This window comes from Miniopterus schreibersii (assembly GCF_964146895.1).
Source record: "Miniopterus schreibersii genome assembly, chromosome: 11".
In the NCBI taxonomy this organism is placed as follows: Eukaryota; Metazoa; Chordata; class Mammalia; order Chiroptera; family Miniopteridae; genus Miniopterus; species Miniopterus schreibersii.
Genome location: NC_138111.1, coordinates 27,354,817 through 27,367,638, shown reverse-complemented (window position 1 = coordinate 27,367,638; position 12,822 = coordinate 27,354,817). Strand labels below are relative to the sequence as shown.

The 12,822-nt window shown below is 45.0% G+C and overlaps 1 protein-coding gene across 5 annotated transcripts in view; it reads left to right on the top strand.

Annotated features, from left to right (window-relative positions):
- Positions 1-12,822, top strand: part of UNC13B (unc-13 homolog B) — a gene marked incomplete at its 5' end in the record, with an annotated part of 145,656 nt that overhangs the window by 129,115 nt on the left and 3,719 nt on the right. The window contains 14 exons of one of the 5 annotated variants that reach the window (XM_081151118.1): positions 4,855-4,979; positions 5,604-5,689; positions 6,946-7,072; positions 7,332-7,428; positions 7,651-7,794; positions 8,093-8,170; positions 8,680-8,757; positions 8,999-9,087; positions 9,327-9,479; positions 9,605-9,728; positions 9,837-9,893; positions 10,089-10,169; positions 11,076-11,223; positions 12,702-12,758. In XM_081151118.1, the coding sequence (XP_081007244.1) occupies positions 4,855-4,979; positions 5,604-5,689; positions 6,946-7,072; positions 7,332-7,428; positions 7,651-7,794; positions 8,093-8,170; positions 8,680-8,757; positions 8,999-9,087; positions 9,327-9,479; positions 9,605-9,728; positions 9,837-9,893; positions 10,089-10,169; positions 11,076-11,223; positions 12,702-12,758 (1,444 nt within the window). Of the gene's footprint in view, positions 1-4,851; positions 4,980-5,603; positions 5,690-6,945; positions 7,073-7,331; positions 7,429-7,650; positions 7,795-8,092; positions 8,171-8,679; positions 8,758-8,998; positions 9,088-9,326; positions 9,480-9,604; positions 9,894-10,088; positions 10,170-11,075; positions 11,224-12,701; positions 12,759-12,822 lie in introns of all 5 variants that reach the window. The other 4 variants (XM_081151117.1, XM_081151120.1, XM_081151121.1 and 1 more) reach the window with 4 other exon arrangements.

The following is a 12,822-nucleotide window of genomic DNA, read 5'->3' as shown; positions in this document are numbered from 1 at the left end:
TTGAACCATCTAGACTACGTGAGACATTTGTGGATGGACAGGGACCATTAGACCGCATGTGACACAACTGAGTTGAACAGAAGTGGCAACAGTAAGTTTTAGTTTGGTGCTAGAGAAAGGGCCAGAACTTGAGTAGTTTAGAGGGTGAGTAGGCGAATTCGCAGTCCACCCTAGAGCCTTTCCCCCCCCCAAGGTTAATTTTATTCTGACTCATATGGATCCCTCTATGTTTCAGTCTGCCTTCCTTTGAGATCTGTAGCTGTCTCTCTGAGCTACTGGCTAATGGAAGTTCAACTTTTCCCTTTGACAACTTCTCTCTGCACTGTATAGTCTTTTGAGCTATATTGATCAGCTGAATATCACAGTTGACCCTGTCCTTCTGTAAGACTAAGCTACTTCACCTGTTTTATGCTGGCATCCTAACTTAGTACCTGGGTGACTTTGTACATTTTTCTCGATCTTTCCAATAGTATCTCTTTTTTTCCTCATTTCAAAGCCAGGACCTTCTTCTGTGTCTGATTACTCACAGTTCCTGTCTTACAGTATCTTACAGACTACACATTTGCAGAATAGATTCCATTCAGTCCAACAAATTTGTATTGGGTGTTTGTTCTGGGCCAGGTCTGAAGAAAGCATAGTGCTCCTTCAGTTAGTTTACAGTCTCATGAGTATATGTATAACTCCAATCAAAACAGTTTGTTATAAGGACATTGAAAGAGAGATAAAACTGAAGGGCTTCCAAGGAGGAAGAAATCACTCTTGATCAGATATTGGGGAAAACTACTCAAAACAAGCAGCATTTGAGACAGACCTTGAAAAGCAGTCAGATTTGAACAGCAAATGATGGGAGGACAATCTAAATCTCTTAGATGTTTACCCTTTAGTGAATACACTCAATTTGTAATGCTTCTTAGGGGCACCTGCTTCCTCACATTTCCAAATATACTTTTTGTGCCAGCCCTATGTTTAAGGCTTCGTCCTTTTAAGGTTTGTAAAAATTTCTGAAGTCCATGGGAAGTTTTACTGGGGCTCTTGTTTAGCTTACCATGCTTTGGGCTTCTCTGCTATCCATCTATGGATTCTCTCTGTTTGGGGGAAGACACTGTTCTCAACTTTGATCTTTGACCTGTGCAGGGATCTGTCTGAATATTTAGTCTCTATTCCCTATGATGAGATGAACCTAGGCTTTGAAAGGGGGCTTATAAACTATTTAGGGACTTTCTTTAGCCTTTGAATTTTGCTTACTGGTTTTTTTGTGTGTTTTTTACTTTCTCAATTTTTCACTATTCATTATTTACACTGAAGTAAATCCTTGGTATCTTTTTTGATTTCCCTCTACTGATCTTCAATCATTGGTTCATTCATCCATCCATTCCTTTAACAAACTGAGCACTGGGGATGTAAAGTTGATTAAGACACATCTCTGCCTTGGGTGAACTCATTGTTTAGTGGAGTTGGAGGCAATTACTACATTTATTGTTTTTTATTATTGTTACTATGTTTTGTTGTAGTTGTAGTTGTCTGTTACATCTATACCAGAGGTTCACAGAGTGTGCTCTGGGAGCCCAGAATAGAGGCATCTAACCAGACCAGGGTATCAGGGGAAACTTCTCAGGAAAGGTAAAGGCTCAACCTAAATTTTAAGGAATGAGTAGGAATTAAAGAAAGGAACCAGGGAGGACGGGAACACCATATAGAGGAAATAGAATGTTTGGAGGCTCAGAATTGTGAATAAAATGGCAATTTGGAGAAGTATAAGCAATTTAATTAGGGTAGTCGCAGTGTCAGGATTTGGAGTTCAGCTATCTGGGATTGAGTCTTGTTTCTGCTATTTATAGCTACATGACCTTGAGCAAGTTATGTAACCTTACTGTCCTTCAGCCTCCTCATCTGTGAAATGAAGGTGGTGATCACTTCTACCCAATGGAGTTATTATAAGGATTAAATTAGATAACACATGTAAAGTTCTTAGCAGAGTGCCTAGCACATAACAAGTACTAAATAAGTATTGGTAGTGATATGGTAATGGCTGCAACAGAAGAGAAATGGTAAAGTATGAATTTTAGAGAGAGGTCATAGTCTGAAGGACCTTTGCATCAAGCTATGGAGTTGGAACTTTATTGAAGGGCAGAGAATAGTGAGATTTTCCTTGCAGAAAGATTGCTGACAACTGTGTAGAAGAGGGATCTTTGAAGGTCAAAGACCAGTTAGGAGAGCCTTGAATGATAAGAGTCTGAGACAGGGTAGTGGCAGAAAATGTTAAAGGAAAAGATGTATTTCAGTGATATTAAGGAGGCATAATCTACATTCAGTGGATTCTGTCCTGGTTCCTAGTTACTTCCTGGTAATAATGCAGGCTAATTAAGGGCTGTGGAGACTTTGTGGTGACATATGGCATGCCACGTAAGAGCTCCATCCCTGTCTTCTGGGTGGTTCCAACTTTGCTTTTGTTCCAGCGGGACATAGTCATTCCATCCTCTCTGTGGTGGCTCCTACTTGTCCTGCTGGGGTCTGAACGTAGAGTTGCTTCTCCTTTCCTGAGTGCACCATTGTGTTCCTTTAGCTCTTTCCAGTCAAGGCTCCCCCCCCCCCAGCTTTATTTAAATATAAGTGACATATAACATTGTGTAAGTTTAAGGTGAACGATGTGATGATTTGATTTTTATTACAATAAGGTTAGTTCACACAACCTCACATAATTACCTTTTTTTTTGTTGTTATGGTAAGAATATTAAACCTCTACTCTCATAGCATCTTTCGAATATACAATACAGTGTTGTTAACCATAGTTACCATTCTGCACCTTAGATCCTCAGAACTTACTCATCTGTAACTGAAAGTTTGTGCCCTTTGACCAACATCTCCCATTTCTCCCACCCCTCAGCTCATGGCAACCACCATTCTACTCACTGTTTCTTTGAGTTCAATATATATATGTGAGATTATATATTCTCACCCGATTTACATTTCCACCAACAGTATTTGTCTTTTTCTCTGTCTGACTTATTTCACTTAGCATGATGTATTCAGGTTCCGTACATGTTTTTATAAAGGACAAGATTTCCTTCTTTTTTTATGGCTGAATTATTCATCCTGTTTATATAACACATTTTCTTTTTCCATTCATCCATCGATGGATACTTAGATTGTTTCCATGTCTTGGCTCTTGTGAATAATGCTGCAATAAACATGGGTGTGCAGATATCTCTTCAAAATAGTGATTTTATTTCCTTTGAATATATACCTAGAAGTGGGATTGCTAGATCATACGGTAGTTCTGTTTTTAATTTTTTGAGGCACCTCCATGCTGTTTTCCATAGTGGCTCTACCAGTTTACATTCCCATTGACAGTGCATCAGGGTTTCCTTTTCGCCACATCCTGGCTGGCATTTGTTATCTTTTTGGAAATTTTGATTCTAGCTGGGATGAGGTAACATCTATTGTGGTTTGGATTTGCATTTCCCTGATGATTAGTGATATTGAGTACTTCTTCAAGTACTTGTTGAGCATCTGTAAGTCATCTTTGGAGAAATGTCTATTCAAGTCTTCTGCACATTTTTTAATTTTTATTTTTTAATCCTCACCAGAGGATATTTTTTCCATTGTTTTTTCAAAGAGAGTGGGGGAGAGAGAGAGAGAAACATTGATGTGAGAGAGACACATTGATTGGTTGCCTCCCATAGGTACCCTGACTGGGGCAGGGGATCTTGCCTGCAACCGAGGTAGGTGCCCTTGGCCATTACTGAATCCTGGACCCTTCAGTCCAAGGGCGGACACTCTAACCACTGACCCAAACTGGCTAGGGCTGCATATTTTTTAATCAGATTTTTTTTTGCTATTGAGTTGTATGAGTTCCTTATATATTTCAAATATTACCCCTTATCAGATAAATGGTTTGCCAATATTTTGTACCATTCCATAGGTTGCCTTTTAATTTTGTTGATTGTTTCTTTTGCTGTACAGAAACTTTTTAGATTCATGTAATCCCACTTATTGATTTTTGCTGCTGTTTGTGCTTTTGATATCATCAAAAAATCTTTGCCAAGGCTGCTATCAGGAGTTTTTCCCCTGTGTTTTCTTCTAGGAGCTTTATGGTTTCAGGTCTTACATTTAAATCCTTAATCCATTCAAGTTAATTTTTGTGAGTGGTATAAGAGGGATCCAATTTCATTCTTTTGCATATGAATATCCAGTTTTCCCAACACTATTTATTAAAGAGACTATCATTTCTCCGTTGGGTATTCCTGGCTCCCCAATGCCTTTTCTTATCCAGCTAGGCAAATAGCTTCCTAGATGTAGTTCTCCCCCCTAATCACATTCCAGAGGTTAAGGTAAGTCCTAACCCACTGAAGGTTAGGCCAACATGCATGCTAAGTCTGTTCAGTAGTTCCTACAAAATTTGAAGTAGCTTCTCAGAGCTAAGATGTGTGTGTGTGTGTGTGTGTGTGTGTGTGTGTGTGTGTGTGTGTGTTGGAGGGAGCAGTCAGAGGAGGGCTGCTCGTGTGGGTCACATGCAACTAGACCTACTTAGTGAGACTGGAGGAGTCACAATACATATAGCTTCTGAGGAAGGGGGACAGACATCTTGATGTCTCCAAGACTGACCGAGTTTATTAGATCAGTGGCGTGGGAGCCGGGGAGAGAAATTTTCAGGGATGAACTCTTTGTATCCAAGGACCTCCCAGTAGTCACTCTGACATTACAGGTGTGGTTTTGTGAAAGACAGACTCTAGAAGCGTAGGTGATTCTAGAGGAAGGAGCTTTGGGAAGTGAAAGAAAGAGGAAGATTAGAGACACTCTTCACATTCTACTCTAACTCTCACTGTCTGTAACTATCTCTTCTGGAACAAGAAGCAAGAACTACCTGCAGAGGAACAAGGGCCCAGCATTCGGAATCTGGATTTCTGGCCCAAACTCATCACACTCATTGTGTCAATCATAGAGGAAGATAAGAATTCCTACACACTAGTTCTGAACCAGTGAGTATTGCCCCACTTGGCTCTGTCTGGTAGGTGGTTGGTTTGTCCATCTGTCTAACACCTCTTTCTTTCCTATCTCTATGTGTTTGCAGTGCCACCTCTTCCTCCTGTCCGTCCGTCTGTCCCTCTGTCCCTTGTATCTGTCTGGGTAGCTGTTTCTGGAGACAGGTGTGGAAACATAATGGGGGGCCCTGCCCAGACTGCACCAGCCTCCCTGGAGTGAGAGGCCTCTGGGAATAGGAGTCCCAGGGAATCCAGAGACCATGTGTGTATGTGTCTGTCTGCTGTGAATAAAGTGGGCCACCTTATAGCCCACCTCTTACCCTTTCTCCTCCAGTTTATTTAGTCTGGGCCTGCCTTTCAGCCTCAACTCCTCCTCTGGGCCTCACTTCCCTGCCTTTTGGGCATCCTTCCCTGGGCCCTCTTTGCCTGAGGGGATTCTCTGCCCCCACTTGTCCTACCACTGGCCCCTAATCCCCCTTTCTGCAGATTGAGCCTACCCCTGTTTCCTAGGCTTCTCCTCTCTTCAATAGGACCTCTAGAACTAGGAACATTAGCCTTGGGATAACTCAAATCAAATGATTCTTGCCTTGTTTTTTGACTGTGGCTTCTTCCATCATCCAGGTTTCCTCAGGAGCTGAATGTGGGAAAAGTCAGCGCAGAAGTGATGTGGCAACTTTTTGCCCAAGACATGAAATACGCACTGGAGGGTAAGGGTGTGCCCAAGGCAGTGAGCCACAGGTCCCTTGTCCAAGCACCTGGTTTGCTGTCTCTTTCCTCTCCTAGACAACTGCAAGTTCAGGGGGAATGGTATAGCAAGAAATTAGAAGGATTTCAAGCATAGTGAATGATAGGCCTCAAGAGGTCTTGGGTGGACAAATCTTCAGCCAAAAGAATAATGTAAATGGCAGTGTTGATGTAGGTTCTTTCCTCCAGCTTTAGAGCAAGTGCCTGTTTAAGACTTCCCCAGCCCAAAAATCAGCTCCTCCCATTGGTTGTTCACAAGTGGCCCACTCCCTGGAGAAGTAGACTCTTAAATACATAGATAAGATTATTTTCTCACACTGAGGACTGCCTGGCCTGGCTTTCCTTGAAAACTTCTGGGTTGGTGTGACAAAGCACACACAATTGGCTTTAATTATTCAAATTAATGCTTCATCTATAAAGGGGGTAGATGACGAGAACCTGTGATTATGGCCACTGCTCCAGACTCTCTGGGCAAGCTATAGGTGCTCTTTGTCCTAGATTTTCTGGAACCCTCTCGAGATTCAGCTGGAGATTATGGACCCTTTCAAGTCCATAATGAGAATCCCATTTTCTATAACACGATCGCCCTTTCATCTGGCTGTGTTTCCATGGTTTCTAAACTGACTATTCTTATTTGCAAACTTCTTTGAGAGTTCATTTTTCCGTGTCTCAGCTCTGCTCTGGGGCCCCTCGGTTTATGTCAATATTCTGTTGCACCATGGCTGCTCAAGTGCAGTTTCTATCAGCTTGGGTCCACTTTGGTTTTCCCTGTCTCTGTGTGTTGTCATTGACCCATTCATGTCGTGTACAGCTGCTCATCTGTGCATTTTTAAGCCTGTATTTAAGCTACTAGGATTATAAAAACTGACATCCCTCTCCAGTCCTGGACAGTCTCCCCACCAATCAGCATTAGCTCCCACATTCTTTTCTCATCTTCACCAGAGGCCAGTACCTCACTTGGCACTTCCAAAAGCCAGAGCAGGAAGACTATAGGCCTAATCTGGGAGTTTGGCTTAGTCTCTAAAGGAAGATTTAGGCCAGGCTCTTAGAGAGCAGAGTACTCACTGGTGGGGGGAAGATGGCTGTGAGGAGGTGGATGGGAGTCACCCTTTTTATAAGACATCTGATAGAGCTGCCTGACTGGTTCTGCTGCCTTGGAAAAACTCAGGAACCAGGGTCTCTACTGCAAGGACCTGACCCAGCCTCCTTCCCTAACTAGAGCATGAGAAAGACCGGCTGTGTAAGAGTGCTGACTACATGAACCTACACTTCAAGGTGAAGTGGCTCCACAATGAATATGTACGGGATCTGCCTGTCTTCCAGGGGCAGGTGCCGGAATACCCAGCGTGAGTCATCAAGTGGGCACTACGGAGGGAAGGGAAGAGGGTCCCTCTGGCTTAGGGGGTGGGCAGGACCAGTATCCTCAATTTGGTTCAGCAAGCCAGTCTTGAGACCTCCTTTTCTGGGCACTGCTGTAGAAAAAGAAAAGTGTCAAACCATGCCCTACTTCCCAGAAGATTCCAGTCTGGGGAAGCTGTCAGGCATGAGGCATATGCTAACAACTAGCTCCAGCCCCCAGCCCCCAGTTCTCTTTCCTGGCTGCAGGTGGTTTGAGCAGTTTGTCCTACAATGGCTGGATGAGAATGAGGATGTATCCCTGGAATTCCTGCATGGGGCGCTGGAACGAGATAAGAAGGATGGGGTAAGTCAGGGCCTTGGGCTGCACAGGGCTGAGGCCAGCAATTAGCTGTTAGCAAATGTTCCTGGGCTTTAGATAGATTGGCTGTTCCTGCCCTGTGGAGTCCATAAGGAGGGCTGTTGAAGGTCACTGAGCCACCCCTGTTGGGAAGAGCCTTTTTGAGCCCTGTGAACTTGGAGAAAGGTAGTGGCTGAAGATGCTGACCCTGTATGTCCCCTTCCTTAGTTCCAGCAGACATCAGAGCACGCACTCTTTTCCTGCTCTGTGGTGGACGTCTTCACACAGCTCAACCAGAGCTTTGAGATCATCCGAAAGCTGGAATGCCCAGATCCCAACATCCTTGCCCACTACATGAGGAGATTTGCTAAGGTGACCATGACCCTCCCTTTACTACCACAATACTCACAGCCTAGTCACAGGCCTGAGCTCAGTTCTTCTTCGTGGTGGCCTTCCGGTGAAACCTGGGGTTACCCCATTCTCCTTTATTTGTGTCTAGGGCAGACAGATGGGTTTGTTTCAGTGCTGTTCTGGTGTTGAGAGGGAGCTTTCTGTGAGATTCTACTTTGTTTCTATGGTGTATTGTTCTAGGATGAGAGGTGTGACCTCTCAGGCAAGATCCTCGTGGGGAGAGCTAAGGATTCCCTCTCCTTTCCTCCTCTTTTCTCAGACCATCGGGAAGGTGCTGATGCAGTATGCAGATATCTTATCAAAGAGCTTCCCAGCTTATTGCACAAAGGAGAAAATGGTGAGGATCGGGCCTTGGGACCCTTGGAGAAGGGAGTGGAAGACACCTGAATTCTTACTTTTGAAGCTGTCTCTAGAGCTGAGGGTGGGATGATGTCCCTGACTTCTGATTCCCAGCAGGGCTTCACTTGAGATTGTGCCACAGAATAAGAACTTGACCAGGAGTTCCTCTGAGCCTCCATTTGGTTCTTTATCCTCTACTAAGCTAGACCTTTGCTTGTCTCTTTTTAATTAAAAAAGGTTGAAAGATTCAAGGAGTTATAAAGGATAACTCCATGAACACCTGGGACCCACCACCCTGCTTAAAAACAGAAACATTTGCTTCTAGCCTTCGTTTATGGAGAATTGTCTGAATTGGTTCCAGATCTCAGTGCTTAGGGACAGACACATGTAATACCTGTTGTAAATACCCTGTGGCTTTTGGACTAGTGTGAGAGAGGGAGGAACCCTAGGCTGATGGGTCCTGTGCTAAAAGGAGCCAAGACTCAGCAGCTCCATCTGTCCCCAAAGCCCTGCATTCTGATGAACAACATGCAGCAACTGAGGGTCCAGCTGGAGAAAATGTTTGAGGCCATGGGAGGCAAGGAGGTAGGTCTTAGGGTTTGGGGTTGCTGTACTTTCCCTTTGTTCCTGAGCTCTCTGACCACAGAACTCTACCCTTTCCTGACTGGGTATAGGCCAGGAGTTTAGCCTGGGGTCTGGGCTGGCTTGGGCTGAGAGATTTGAGTAGGTGTTGGGGTAAAGGCCCAAGGAGGGAGCAGTGGGGGCACAGGAGGGGAGAAAAGGGTAAGAGAACCAGCTTAGCCAAGCCCACCTTCTGTGGATACAGTTGGACCCTGAAGCTGCAGACAGTCTGAAGGAGCTGCAGGTGAAACTGAATACAGTTTTGGATGAGCTCAGCATGGTGTTTGGAAACAGGTCAGTGGCCCCAAAACACACAGCCCTCAGAGCCAGATGTGGTCCCTGATGAATCCCAGATCCCCTGCCCCATACTCATTTATCCAGCTGCAGGTGTGTGGATCTTCCCACTCCTCCTCTTGGCTCTCTCTGCTGGAGCTGCACCATGAATGTTCTGGAGTAGGATTGAATAGCTGGTGCTGCTCCAGGGACAGTGTTTGTTTGGGAAGGAGAGGGCTGCACTATGGGCACATGTGTAGTTTCCAGGTGCGGATTGATGAGTGCATTAAACAAATGGCCGACATCCTGGGCCAGGTGCGGGGCCCAGGGAATGCATCACCCAACGCCAGGGCCTCAGTGGCTCAGGATGCAGATAGCGTGCTCCGACCTCTCATGGACTTCCTGGATGGCAAGTGAGTACAGTACTCAGGATTTTCCTCTGGGACAAGTAAGGCAGAGGCAATCAGACAGAGGAGCCTCTCAGGGAGGGGGGTTCTCACTCACCCACCACAGCCTTACCTGTTGCCTGGGCCTACAGCCTCACTCTCTTTGCCACCGTGTGTGAGAAGACGGTTCTGAAGCGTGTACTAAAGGAGCTCTGGCGGGTGGTCATGAACACAATGGAAAGGATGATTGTTCTGCCTCCACTCACTGACCACACAGTAAGGATACTTCCCTTCAACTTCCTTCTGCTGTCTCCCTTACCTCGCTCCATACATCCTGATCGAATTTGGAGTCTTTTTCTTTTGACTAATTCCCTCTCTGCCCAGGGAACCCAGCTGATCTTCACTGCTGCCAAGGAGCTGAGCCATCTTTCCAAACTCAAGGTACTCTAGATATGTGGGGTCCTTCTGAAGCCAGTGGTGAAGAAAGGGGCTTGCCTGTAAGGAAGGAAATTCAAGCATTAGAGACTGAAGAGGAGGGAAAGGAGAGAACCTGTAGCTGTGGGTTGGCAGGTAAGGGCAAGATTTTCATGACAGCCCCAAGCTGTCTTGATGCTGTTGCTCTCTCTGTGATTCCAGGACCACATGGTGCGAGAGGAAACACGGAGTCTTACTCCAAAGCAGTGTGCAGTCCTTGACCTCGCCCTGGACACCATCAAGGTGGAGACCTCCCCTGCCTCCAGACAGTCTTATTACCATGCCCTCTTGGCCCTGGCATTTCACTCTGCCAGACTAGGTTTCCCTCAGGCTCTTGCCACCCCACATCAGAAGAGTGATTTTTATGTCTGATTCTTTCTATGCTATGTCTGTATTCCTACTTGGATCAACCAGAAAGGCACCTCCTGTGTGGTCTCAGGTGACTCACCATTGACCTAGAATACTGGGTTCTGAATTGCACACATTCTGTTTACTTATGTCTTCATTGCCATTCCTGAGTATTTTCCACTGGGAATTAATAATACTCCAGATTTGGCTGACCTTTCCCTCTTTCACTTATAAAGTCATTTGGGTTTTCAAAGGATTTTTTCCTACTACCCATTTATTTATTCAACGAGGCAACATGCACCAGGCACTATGTACTGTGAAGGATACAGAGAGAATCAGATATGGTTCCTAGCCTCAAGTTGTTTATAATCCGGTAAGGAGGTAATAAGGCAGATACATAAGAACTGTGATTCAGGGCACTTGGGAGAGGTATATCATAGGTATAAAGTTCTTTAAGAATTCAGAGGGGTAAAAGAGCACCTCTGGCCACTCTCTGCCTGAAATCCTTCTACCCATATCTTGGCTTGTCCAGAAAGAACCATCCTTCAGAACCACAGTCCAGTAACATGGCCATCCGCTACCCTTCCTGCCAGATATTTAAATAATCTCTTCACCTGAGAGACTGTGACTCTGCTGTATGGTATTCCTGATCTTGTTATTTATTGAATGACTTGTCCTCACCATCCTCTTTTGGCATCTTCATTGAGCCTCTGTTCAGATGTCATTTCTCTGAGGACAGTGTTGGGGAGCTGCCTTTCTGTAAGGGGATAAGGCAGTAGCAAGTACTCTTTTGTCTTTCAGCAATACTTTCATGCAGGAGGCAATGGGCTGAAGAAAACCTTCCTGGAGAAGAGCCCAGATTTACAGTCCCTACGCTATGCCCTGTCTCTGTACACACAGACCACAGATACACTCATCAAGACCTTTGTGCGCTCACAGACAGCCCAGGGTAAGGCCTAAGGGCTTTGGGTTTCCACCTCCCTTTCCTGATATGTCTCTGCCCCTAGGGAGTCAGTGTCCTCTAGCCCTTAGGGAGGATCCAGATACTTCTTCATAGATCCCTTCAAACTCAGACCCCAGGACTTCTTGAGGGACCCCAGTAATTACCCCCGCCCCATACCCATACCAGACAGGAGAATCACAGGGACCTGGAAAATATGCCTGGAAAATTTTTCCCATACATTGCCTAGCCAGTGCATGTTTATTGAGCTCAAATAGTATACCCTGTTTGGTAGGGAAAAACTGAGGAAGCCTGGAGAATGAGTGGTTGAGACACTCATGACTCATAGCTTTGGGAACCTTTGTTGGAGGTTGTCCTGGGGATAGAAAGCAAAAGACTTTCCAGATTCTCCAGCATAGACCAGAAGAAGAGAGGCAGACCATGGGAGCAGCTGAAGGAATGGTGCAGATCCTATGCATAGCTGAGCTCCAGCCTCATGGGTGATGCTAATGCACAGGAGACCCAGGCAGCTGGTTTTCTCCCAATGACTTCCAGTCCTCAGAACCCCTCCCTGCATCCAGTCAGGCCTATCCATAACAAAACACATCTGCATAGACATGGCTAAATTAAAACCCTGGCCCTGGAACAGTGCCCTCCCAGGAAGGACCTTCAGGTGTATTTGTTATTGCTTGTTCCAAGGAAACCTGGGCATGCTTCCTTGAGGAGTGAAGCTAGTAGAGGAGGAAGTGGGAAGGCTTAGGCCTTACTGAGCTCTGGGTCCAGAGTATAGAGCTGACCTGAAGAGGAAGAAGAATCTAAGCAGTTAATCTGGATTTTATGGAAAGTGAAAGGAAACACAAGACCTGCACTGCTCCATTTTCCACATCTGTTCTTATTTCAAGGGTGGGAAGAAGAGAGAGCAAAATAAGTTATGAACCTTGCTTAAGGGGGCAGAGAAAACATGTACAGAGCTGAGTACATGTAAAGGCCTATAATAGAGAGGATCTGAATTAATCCAGAAATGCTTTTTAGAAACATTGAGCTTTAAGCTAAATATAAAGATGCAAGGCTAGAATGGGCAGATACAAGGTAAGAGCAGATAATGAAGTAAGGGCAGAAGTAGGGACTGCAGGGAGGATCCAAGTTTATATTTTTCTACACATTGCTTTATTACTTAAGAGACTAGGAAATTAGAGCCTATAATCTTTTACTTTCGTGCCCCATTGGTCTTAGATATCTTTGCTCTCTATATGTTCTACTGCTTCTCCCATGATTTGATTGATCTTCAACCCATGAAATCTAATTTGGAGCATTCAGGCACTGACCCAGCTTTTTGACTTCTCTCTCCACCCTACCCCATCTCTGTGTTCCCTCAGAATGTGTGTAGAGCTGCTCTGAGTGGCTGTTAACTCCTTAGAACACTAACTGATTCTTCTTTCTCTGTCCTCCTGCTGCTACTACCTCCTGACTTTCCTGTCCTCACTCAGTGCATGATGGGAAAGGTATTAGGTTTACTGCTAATGAGGACATTTGGCCGGAAAAGGGTATGTTATACACCATGCAAATATGAATCTAGCATGGGCAAACACTGTCCCCTGTGAACTAGAA